Source organism: Spea bombifrons, chromosome 10, assembly GCF_027358695.1.
Source record: "Spea bombifrons isolate aSpeBom1 chromosome 10, aSpeBom1.2.pri, whole genome shotgun sequence".
NCBI classification, from domain to species: Eukaryota; Metazoa; Chordata; class Amphibia; order Anura; family Pelobatidae; genus Spea; species Spea bombifrons.
In genome coordinates this window covers 11725911-11738087 of record NC_071096.1, presented here as the reverse complement: position 1 = coordinate 11738087, position 12177 = coordinate 11725911, and the positions used below count along the sequence as shown (strand labels likewise).

The window sequence follows — 12177 nt, the reverse complement described above, 5'->3', positions numbered from 1 at the left end:
GCTTTATATATTTTTAGAATATAACTCGTTATGGAAGAACATGAAACGTCTTCTACTACTTCATCTATTGTGAAGACAATTCTCTACGCCAGGACAGTTACGGAGCTTTATACTCCGTATTACAGGCTGAAACGTTAGGAGCTGGAAAGAAGAATATTCAAAGAGATCAATATATAGTAGAACAAAAAGTAAAAAAAATAAAAAAAAATAAAAAAAATAAAATAGTTGCTGCGGTGTCCTGGTTCCTAGGATTTGTCTGGCCTGGATGTACGAGGATAGTGGACGGATTGATAAAAGGTAAATCGATTATTGTACAATTTGGGATTTCAGAGAAGAAATCTCCATTCTAAATTGTAATCAAGATAGCCAGATATATTATTAAAATCAAATGATTCTTTGGGTTTAGAAAAACTGAAGATAGACATATCATGAAGCGATGTTAGAGCATTTAGATATAACCGTGGAAACCAAGATTTGGGCATTCAATGTCATGTTATGCTGCGAATTGCCATGGACAGAGCCGTTAGTCTAAAAATGATTTAATGAAATCAGTCGAAAGATGTAGCAACAAATCATATAGTAGATTTAAGGTGTTTAATAGATTTCTATTATTCCTGCCACTCTATTTGTGGTTGGACCTAAGGTAAGATGCATTTAAATTAAACTAATTTCTGCTCCACAAGTTAAAAAGTCCATTATTTATCCCTTCCCAGTAATGCTTGTTTTACATTTTAAAAAGAAGGAAGGTGTTTCCTAAGCGTGGTTCGTGCATATTATCTCACGATAGTTACAGAAAGCAATTCATTATTCTAAATAAATGTCCACCAACAGCCGGGCTCCAGATGTGTCGTAGGCAGGAGTACGGGGATGTTTCAAGCGGATGTTAAAAAAATTGGACCCTACCAAAGCATTTCCTTGGGCCCCGCTCCACGCTCCCTAGCATGCAATCACTCCCTCCGCTACCACAACAAAAAAAAAAAATTGCCAAACTAACTGCAGATCAGGGGAAGACTGTGAGAGTCAGTGTAGTCTTCCCTCCTGATTGCACTGTGACATTGAGAGGTACTCTCCCCCACAACCACCCCCAGAGTCCCTTTGTCACCTCATCCACTAAACCACACCTCTCTTTTACTTAAAAAAAAACAACACATGGAAACAGCACATGCAACATGCAACTAAATTAGACATAAAAACCCTGTAAATGCAGGTATACGTAGGTATACATAAATAATGGATGGAAACAGCATTGCATATAGATCAGCAGAACACACACCAGCATTGCAGGTATAGATCAACTGGAAATCAAATGTAAACTCAGCACTGAAGGTATAGATCAAATAAACAAAACATGGCAACAGCACTCCAGGTATTGATCAACTGAATAAGACATACAAATCCTGTATTTGCAGGTAAACATAAATGATGTATGGAAACAGCATAGCATATAAAGATTAACAGAATAACATGAAAACCCAGCTTTGCATGTATAGATCAATTGAAATTCACATATAGATATGGTATAAGATAAGGTATAGTTAAAGCCCCCTAAATTACAGGCATAGATCAGAGGTTGCACACCCCAAAGCCAGCCCTGGCATCCACATTGGCCACATAGAACCTGGCCAGCGCCCAAATTACACACATAGGACGTGACATTTTTGTCCCCAAGCAGCCCAGCATGAGTCAACATTGTCCCCAAACAGCCGAGCGTATGACATCTTTGTCCCATAAACACCCTGCCTGTGCCATCTTGGTCCCCAATGCTTAAACCAGGGCTTGACAAATTTATTTTGAATGTAGGAGCCAGCTAAAAAGTTAGGAGCCAGGATTTTTTTTGCCCTACACTCACACTTTGCCCCAGCACTCAATCTCACACTTTGCCCCAGCACTGAGGATTCACTTGGCTGAAAACCAAAAATGACCCCCCTTTAGAAAAAAACCCCACACTTTTAATAAAAGTAATACACCAAAACTGTACAAAAAACATGCCCAGACATACCCAGGTTCCAGCATGTACTGGTTGCCTGGGCATGATAAGCGTGTGATTGCTGTTAATCATGTATATATTAATATTGTTATTGAATTTGTCCAATTTTGGAGTGTTACTTACTTTTAATAAAAGTGTGGTAGACATTGATATATATATATATATAGATAGATAGTACATGCTGAAACCTTGGTATGCATGGGCATGATAGGAGTGTGATTACTGATTTTTTGTCCAATTTTGTCCAAAATTGTTAACAGCAATCACACTCCTATCATGCCCAGGCAACCAGTACATGCTGCAACCAGGCTTGCTGCCCCCCTTGTGTGTTGATGCTGCACATCACTTAGAGCCCACCTGTGCCATGCTCCTCCCCCCACTTATACAACCATGGTATCACACACACTCATTCATACACCCTCCGTCACCCCCTTACCTGCACTGCAGATCTCTCACTCGCAGACTCGCTGCTTCTTTCTCTGCCTCACTGGACAAACTTCTTTTATCTTGTAGAAGTCCTGCGGTGGGAGCGCGAGGCCGCTGTCTCCCTGCTCTGCCGCGGTGTGCGCGCTTCACTGCTGAGCGCTGGAATATGCCGAGCGGTTGCTGAAAACGTACTCCTGAGCAACCACTCAGCGCCTCTCTCTCCCCTCCGGCTTCACAACAAAAAAAAAAAGATGGCATTTCAATTGGGGGCACAGCATGATATAGGGGGGCCATGGCCCCCTTCTGCCCCCCCACCGACGCCACTGTTCCACCCTCAATAGAAATACCCCCTTATGCACTTTTCTGTGTTTATGTAAATCATTAATGTGCTGTATTGTAAGGGTTAACCAGAAATATAATGGTTTGCAGCTCAAAAAGGGGTGTCAAGAAGGAGTATACATGAATACACAAATAATCAGATACCCCAGCAACCCGTGAAACGATAATAAAAGATTGGGCATTTTCAGAATAAGGAGTCGGATAATCCTCAAGACAGCGCTTTGAAGAGGGGTCTTAAGAAACAATTGTGGGTATTCACAGCCATGCACTAGTCTCTAAAGTCGATCTGCCACATCTGTGCATTTTTGTCGCAAATAAATGTACATTTATAAGCCGCCCAGTTTTTTTTGTCTCCTTAGTAGTGAAATAGTTTGGTTCTTCGTGAGGCAAGAATTGATGAAGATGTCCGGTGCGTTTCCAGGCTCCTTCATTTTGGATTACAACGACCCTGTGATGCTGAAAGGGATTGTTTGAATAATGGCAATTTGCTGACATCACAGCAGCTGTCTCTAAAACTCACTAAAGTACATAAAAAATACCACTCTCACCAGCTAGCCCACTACAATACAGGCCTTCAAGTTACCTTATGGCAGTAGAGTGTGTTTGTAAGTGTACGGCGTTAGCATTTGTTTGTAAGAATAAGGTGGTAGCATTTATATGAGTGTATGCTGTGAGAATGTGTTGCTGTGCCACAAAGGAGGGAGTGTTAGCATACCTGTGTATAGGGTAAGAGTGAGTGGGGGTTTGGACATACCATATGTGTATGGGGTAAGAGTGAGTGGGTGTTTGCATTTACGTGTGTGATTAAAGTGAGTGGGTGCTTTAATATATGTGTATACGGTAAGAGTGAGTTGGTGTTTGCATATATGTGAGTGGTTAGAGTGAGTGGGTGTTTGCATATATGTGTATAGGGTAAGAGTGAGTGGGTGTTTGCATACATGCGAGTGGTTAGAGTTAGTGGCTGCTTGCATATATGTGTATACGGTAAGAGTGAGTTGGTGTTTGCATATATGTGTATAGGGTTAGAGTGAGTGGGTGTTTGCATATATGTGTATAGGGTAAGAGTGAGTGGGTGTTTGCACATATGCGAGTGGTTAGAGTTAGTGGCTGTTTGCATATATGTGTATAGGGTAAGAGTGAGTGGGTGCTTGCATATATGTGTAAAAGGTAAGTGTTTATTAATTAGAGTGATCATTACCTAAATATTTGACTAAATAAATAATTGCCTGCATCATACTTTTCACTATAAGCCCCCTGTGCTGAACCATATATCTAAAGTATATATATATATACCTATTAATACTATGTCTAATGTATATATTAAAGGCTGGAAGTTCTTCATCCTCTGAGCAAATACGGTACATATTTTTTAACATGGCGTCTCAGCACTACCGACACAGAGCCGCCGCATTTCTCTGCTCTAACGCTTAGAACGTTTTACCCTTTACCCTACCCACATAGCGCGGGTAAGGCCGGAAGTGACGCAAAGCGCGATTTCCTGCTCGGCATGCCGGGATGTGTAGTTTTAACTTACCGTGGCATATGAACCCGGGAAATTCGGAATAACCCCTGACCTCGAGGCATGGAGGCGGCTGAGCAGAGAGAGGCGATTATCTGTGAGCTCAGAGCTATTGAGAGCAGCGCGGCCAGTCTGTGAGAAGCGCTCCTAATGCTTACTGTAGAGTCGGGTGATCGCCGGGGGAGAGGGGTTATATATACGTGTGTGTATATTGCTCCGTTGTCGGGGTTGTGAGAGTGTATGAGGTGTGCGACACACACAGCTAATACTTCCACATCCACAGGGGATCTAGAAGCCATAGAGAAACTTATCCAGGGCCTTCTGCACTTTGTCATCGTCATGTCTTTTACTCTCTTAGGGTGAAGTCTTTAAGGCTGTTGGTGGATTTGACAGACCCTGAGAAGGGAGAACTGGTCCCGGCCCAGAGGAAGGTAATGTGGAAGGAAGTAACTGCAGTATCAGATGTGATACAGAGATGTCTATAACTAAGTACCCCGGCCTCTATTGTCAGCTGGTCTGAGGAGCCCCAGGATCTGCCCATCACACCTATTTTTAGTGCACTTCCTGCATGTGTCCAGCAGATGTTCCACCGGTCACTGGATCGCCGGGTAGAACGATGCTACAGAACTGGCTCACTATTAAGAGAGAATAACGTTTAAGCCAAGGCCATCGGTCGCATTACGGCTAGACAGTATTGGGGTGCTACCTACTGTGTTGTTGTTGGTTTCTTGGCAGGAAAGATAGCCCCCCCCCCCGTGCTTTAGTGTCCACTTTAGTTTTCGGTGACCCGTACTGGTGCATTTGGTCTTGTAGACCTTTTGATATCCTCATTTCTCTACCAATCCCGGTTTAACTCATGATGTTCCTTTTTATCAGGTAACTGACTCGCTGTCTGTGTGGAAGAACCTCTTTGCTGCAGCGGCACCACCTTCCCCTACACCACCGTAAATTATGTCTGATCCAGATGGAGAGGACAATCCTCCTAAGCCTTTCAGCGCATTTGCCTATGAAGCAAACCCTGACACTGATGCCCTCACATTAAGTGATTCAGATCCCGGGTTATCAGATGATGATGATGAAGATGATGGTGTAGCATACCACAGCGCAGAAGAAGAAGAAGAGGAGGAAGACGAAGTGGAGAACGAACGCGAAGGAGTGCAGAATCCCTCTGTGCTGCCATTTTCTTTAAAGGGGACAAATGCCACCTTTAGCCAACGCAGCCAAGATATTTTTGGGGGGCTGAAGGAAGTGCAAATGTTAGTACCTACTGGGCAGGTAGTTGGCAGTGAAAAATGCCAGAGTAGCTCTTCTGATGAAGAGACAACAGAAGCACCCAAACAGTTAGAAAAAGGCGACACTCAGGGGATTGCACAGTCAGAGTCAACAAGCGCTGGTAGAGCTGGTCTAGTCTCACAACGTGAAAAGCCTATGGTGCCCCCTTCACGCCTCCCTGATTACTTGGCACACCCAGAGCGGTGGACTAAATACAGTCTGGAGGATGTACCAACATCAAGTGACCGATCCAACCGCAATACTGCTCTCAGCTTTTTGGCAGACCTGCAGAAAAAAAAAGATGTTAAGGTGGTGCTCCCTGATCCAAATTCTCTTTCCTTCAATCAAGACTCTTCCAGCAGCGGGAAGGGAAGGATTCTTTTTTCCAGACCCAACAAAGCGTCTCGTGGTGGCGCTGAGAAGAGCGAGTCCCACACGAACCAGTTGAAAACTTCTAAAACATGGGAAGAAGAAGAAAATAGCGAGGCGGCGGGAGAAAAAAACGAAAATACAATCTTAGGGTTTCACGGAGTAAAGAAACGCAGCAGGAAAAATATCCGGCTGAAAAACGAACTCAGTGACGAGGAGAATTCTCCCTGATGATGGTGGTGGATTTGATGTCTCTGGAACGTGATTTAGCAATACGTCCTAAGACCGAGCTTGCGTTGTGTGCATGTCCACTGATAAATGAGGGGACAACATAACCTATAACAGTCCTCTGCCTCTGGATAGATTTGTTTCCGTTTGGCAGCTCGTTTTGTAAGGTTTATAGTGACGAAATGCATTGCTTATCATTAACCACCTTCTTGCAAGGGCTTTATTTACCAATATACATTGTTACTTAGTTCACCTTTTAGGGTAGCAATTTCAATACTTAGTCTCCATTGTCAGTCTGAGTACAACGAACCGCACTAAAATGTGCAAGCCCCTGCCGCCCTTTACAGTCCGGCGTTCCACGGGCTTCCATCGTTTTATCGTTCTGTATGTTTTATATCTGATGCTGTGCTATTAAAGATGGCTTGGGAATATTAAAGTGCCGTTTATTTATTGCACACCTTTTCTTTTCTCCTGTCCACTATTATGGGAGGCCATAAATGTGGTCCAAGAGCCCCAGGGATAGCTTTGATACGGTTGTTGGGAATATAGAGTACCCGCTAATGAACACAACTCATCACAAAGGCCACTAAAACTCCAAAGAATGAGTTTGCTTTAGAGTTCTTCTTAAATAAGTTACTCTTGAAATCCTCAGTAAAACCATTTGTGGAAGCTGCTTACAGAACAGTAACAGATTCTTGCCACGTGCATACATGCTGTGAATGAAGAATACGTTTAGCATTAGTTGGTAGTTCATAAATGTTCTTATTAGAGTTTGTAGTGTAGCGTGTTTAATGGTCTTTGTAGACACAGGGGCTTTAATTATCTTTTCAGAGAGTACTTTAATAATTATTCCTCTTTAGCAGGGCTTTTATGGACCATACCTAGAGATCTCTTCCCATCCTATCTAGAAGCTCAAATCAGGATCTGTATCTTACAATGTTTGATTTTTACTTTCTCCCCCCAAGTTTCTTGGAATTGCTAATATTCCTAAAGTTTCCAGGCCCTACAATTTGTCATTTTCATTTGCAAATAGCATCAAATTCAGTTTCCTTTGAACTTAAGAACTTTACTAATATACCTAAAACCCTAGTCATTACAGATGAATGTTCTGTCAACCAGGCAGGATTGAGAAGTGTTGGAACTGGTTTGAAGCAAACATAAGTGCAATGTAACACTCCCTTGTTCTAACAAGGATCATCTAAAGCGGTTATTACATTATAATCATACCTTTCTGCAGGGGTTGACAAATTTGGCTTGGACCAAGGAGCCAGCTTTTTTTTCTTCCCCAATCATGTTTTTATTTTCACTTATTACCCCCTGATCTGCAGTTAACAGGTACTTATTGGGGCGAAACAACATAAAACACTCCTTTCTTCAGTGCTTCTGTACAGTACTGTAGTTAACCATAAAGATTCAAGCCGGTGTGTTTAACCATTCCTATTGGGTTTGGTGTACCTACCACCGATTACAGTCTTTCAAAGTTTCATTTTAAACAATATTCATGCTAATAAATATTTTTTCACACCAAAATATAAAGAGAAATTAGTTTGGCCCCCATTTTCCTTCGGTTTTCAACTTTCTCGGGTTTTTGTAGAGCCCTCCATGGAAGCTGTTAGAAAATGTGTCGCTTTCCAAAGACCCGCTACCAAAGTGTGTGTTTTGTTTCCCAAATAAAAACAATGACTAACTTCTCAGCTCTGTTGTTTCCCATGATGTACCCACCACTTTTAATCAGAAAGTTATCAAAGATAAGACCTGAAGCTAAATCACTTTGAAGCCAAACCGAATGGCTAGCAAGACCTTTCCTCTAATATTTACCAACACACTTGCATAAGACAATGAATGGAAGCATCAATGCTTTTATCTGCTCTGTATGGGTGGGGGAATGTACATGTAACCTCATGCATTCACAGACTCACATGCTAACACCATACACTAACACACGCACACACACGCTTATGCTAATGCCGTAATGTAACAAACACAACACCACATTCTTATAGACATGGACACACTATACATGCACAAACACTTTCACGCACGCACTGATTAACACTATACAAATTTACAGTTTATACACGTTGAATCTGGCATTAGATTTTTATATAGGTTGTTGAGGTAACACAATCCCGTCCAGAAATAAAAATGGTCCCCAAACGATTTGTTAAAAAAATAACCCAAAAGTTCAAAAATAATAAAAAAAAAAGTACTTGTACAATATAAGGTATTACATGAATGAAAAACAAATAAGAGAAGCAACTTCATTAGTTATTACGAGGCTGCTTTCCAACTTCTTTCCGTGTATATCCAGCACAAAAAAACGTAGCGTGTCATAGGTGCCATCAGGGCTGCCTTGTTGTCCTCAGTCCTGTCCTGGTTATTACCCAGATGTAAAGCAATCGATTTAAAAGCAGAACCTCACTCTGAGCAATGGCACATTCAAGAAATATTACCTTCCTAATGTTATCAATACAAAGGGAGATAACTTATCCCTCCGCAACGACAGAAATGCCAACTATACCAAACGTAACAACACAAAGAAGCAAAACAGAGCTCAATGCTAGACGACTAGAATAACGTTCTACGCAGAACCTCAAACCAAAAATACCTCGAACCAAGAAATACCTAGAAATCAAGACTGTTAGGAGATACTGATGCCTAGGAAGGTATAGATCTCCAGTTTTCTCATTGAAGTCTTCCTCCATCAGCCAGTTGGGGAGAGAAAACGCTAGGTCCTTTGCTTCAAAATCTTGTCATCACATATTACAAAGCAGTCAGGAACCATTTTCTAAAGATATTTTTTGTACTTTACCTGATGTTTGATGAACTCAAAGAAAAAATGATTATCTTCCATCTTTTGGATTTGTATCATTACTTTGTGTTGGTCAAGTATGGAGACAGATGTCTGGACACCTAGTGGGCCACGCGAATGCTGATTATACATAACCTGTTTTCTGTAGAAACCTCGTTTTCTTATACCTTTGTGTCCTTCAGCTATAGAGAACGGCACTTCTCACAACATTGTCTTATCAGCAGGGTCTCCGCTCTTCCCTGTTTGAGAATTAGTTGCAGGATAATGTATTCAGGGAGCTGAAGCGTCTGCTTCCCAGCCGGGCGTGTTGGATTCTGGTTTTTCAAGTTGTGTGGGACTCCTTTGATTATTGCATGGGATGCATGGTGAGAAATGCACAGAGAACACAAATGTTACACTGTTTATGCTTATTAACTTCACGTCAAACACCAAAATAGAAATAAACGTGATGAACTGTTGGCTTTGCACTGAATAGTAGAATTTTTGCGGTGGCAGTCAAAGCCATAATGTACGGCTTGCTATCTTAAATGACATATAGACCTATTTTAGGAAGTGATATCATCATAGAGAACTATGTTCTTCAGAAGTGTGCAACACAAAAGTTGTATTGTTTGTTTTTTTTTTATCACTGAAGACTCCATCTTTTGTGCATACAATAAAGTCTTTATTATTTTATGCTGGCATCTCAACTACTAAATAGATCGCTAATTAATGATTTGTGTATCTTAGGACCCTAGAATGTCTTGGATTCCCTGTTCCCAATTCAATAAACTGTTTTATAGACTATAGAAAAAAACAGTAAGTGCTAATTTATTACAAAGAAGTCATACATTCAACTCCCAGGACAACCACATCAAAGTTAACCTCTGATTAGCCAATCAGGTCATTCAATCAAGCTTCAATAAAGTTAAACTAGTTACAAAACTCACTAAACACAAAGACAACATTTACAGATAGATTTAAACCCCTACACTTAATACATTACATCTGTTTTACATGTGTACGCAGGGAGTAATTAAATATAAATATATTTCTAAATATTTTAATTAAAATAGAAAATGTAAAAAAGGTCTGCTGAATAAGTAACGTAAAGGGGGCATTAAGCAAAAAAAAAAAAAAAATCTGCAATGCTAACATCTTTTTTATAGCTGTGGATTGTGATAATGAGTTGTGCTTGTGTTACTTATTCAGAAATGCCTCACAGTTATTCATGTATTAATAAATATTATTATAAGTAATTATTAAACTCAATTACATACATATTCATTAGATAAACATTACTATTACATATGACACTCCAATTTTGACATACATTAATATTCATCTGTCAATTAGACCTGAAACAACGAATCGATAAAATCGATAATAATCGATAACGGGAATCGTTGTCGACGATTTCCGTTATCGATTAATCGAGTGATGGATTCGTCGTTGGAGCGCTCGGCTCCTTTCACTTACCTCCGCCAGCGTTCCCCCGTTTCTGCTGCAGAGCTCTGTAGTGTCCGTCTGCTTGAAGTTACGTAATGACGGATGTGACGCGCGTGAACGATGAAGATTTGAATAAAGTTTTCCGGTTGAACGTTGTAAGTGTAACGATGCGGTAGCGGAGGTGCGGAGGTGCGGAGGTGCGGAGAGAGAGAGAGAGAGAGAGAGAGAGAGAGAGAGAGAGAGAGAGAGAGAGAGAGAGAGAGAGAGAGAGAGAGAGAGAGAGAGAGAGAGAGAGAGAGAGAGAGAGAGAGAGAGAGAGAGAGAGAGAGAGAGAGATTGCCGGGTGGGAAACTGATGGGGCAGAGTGTGGGTGGGTGCAGGGCATTTTATTAAATATTGTTTTTTTTGTTTATCCGATTAATCGAAAAAATAATCGGCCGATTAATCGATTATTAAAATAATCGTTAGTTGCAGCCCTACTGTCAATTAAAGGGTTAATTGGTATGTATTAACGTTAGTTCAGACCGGTCCAAAATTCAGCCTACATAAATAAAACGTATTCCGCATGCGCTGATTTTCTGTTGACCTCGCCGAATCGTAGATGTTTCCCTTCATAGAATATGTTTTAGCTGCTATTGTCCAATTGTAATGTGATTTACGGCAGTCATTGTATCACAAACTATTAATTTTTCCCCTGTGTTAAAATCAATTAAGATTTAAACGGATCATTAAACCAAGCCTCCCGTTCCTTTAATATGTTAACGTTATCAGTAGGATAACAGCATGCTTTCCTGCAGAGTCAAGTTTTGTATCGCTACCTATTGAAACAAAAAAATGTATATATTTCCAAAGTTTTTAAAGATGGGCTAGGTTACTTTTTTTTTTTTTACAAATAAATTAACTGATATCTCGTGTGTATCCCAGAAGTCAGGATATTTTTGTTCCTGAGCTATATATTTACGTCTGATTGTTCTCTTTCCATGCCGCGCACGTCCTGTGTTTGTGACCCAGAGGAAGCTCCGGTATGATGGCGGAGGTCAGGTTCACCAAAACCTAAACAAATGAAAATAGTATCATATTTGGTACATCTAAACTCTGTTTTACGGCTGTAGATTGTTTCCTGGAAGAAAATTCATCCAGAAAATGTAAAAATCTTTCTGTAATACTTTGAACACAGGAGCACTTGGTTCAGTAGGAGACTGATGATGGGTAATAACACACATCCAGTACCATAGGCTGGACATTAAAACTGGATGTAGGAACCATATGCTGATCCAAAGCTTATACTCCATGACAGGACCACCATCAGAAACCAGTGCAAACCTAAAGACAGGGCCCCTCTACCCTGTCCCAAGTCATGCTTCCATCACCACCTTTGGCCATGCTTCTCCCAATGCCCCACCCTTTGCTCGCATATTGGTCCCAAGGACCCAAAGTCTGAAAAGTGGCCTCCTGGCCCCATTCCCCTGTAAGGGGCCACCAGGCAACATATCTGTTTCAGCTAAATATCTTGTAGATTTTTTTGGTTAGTGCCTGTGCATTACTGTTTTCCTCACTTTGAAATTCTCCATCTCCAATCTCCATTACAGAGAAATTGAGTTTATTTTATCTTGAAGCTTCTGTTCTTCTTGGTATGCCACCAAGACTCTAACAATGTCAGGACCATGAAGATACTTAAGATGAACAATAAAGTATAATGTTTATTGCACTATGACTTTTTCATTATATGCCATTTTAGTTGGGAATTTTTAAAGGCAATCTGGGGAAGTTCATTCCTAATTTTATCAGCCCCAGCTG

At 40.9% G+C, this 12177-nt stretch overlaps 1 protein-coding gene across 2 annotated transcripts; it reads left to right on the top strand.

The window, feature by feature from the left end:
* The first annotated feature begins 4259 nt into the window (after positions 1–4259).
* Positions 4260–6576, top strand: TSSC4 (tumor suppressing subtransferable candidate 4). Of its 2 annotated transcripts, none has more exons than XM_053448515.1 (3): positions 4260–4368; positions 4630–4702; positions 5148–6576. In XM_053448515.1, the coding sequence occupies exon 3, from the start codon at positions 5223–5225 to the stop codon at positions 6141–6143; it is 921 nt and encodes a 306-aa protein (XP_053304490.1). In that variant the 5' UTR covers positions 4260–4368; positions 4630–4702; positions 5148–5222; the 3' UTR covers positions 6144–6576. The 2 variants fall into 2 exon arrangements, with proteins under 2 accessions (XP_053304490.1, XP_053304489.1); XM_053448514.1 differs by having other exon boundaries at positions 4293–4405.
* Positions 6577–12177: the final 5601 nt, after the last annotated feature.

What these genes read in the sequence shown, in the direction of transcription:
- TSSC4 (XM_053448515.1), top strand. Translation starts at nt 5,223, where the DNA reads ATGTCTGATCCAGATGGAGAGGACAATCCTCCTAAGCCTTTCAGCGCA.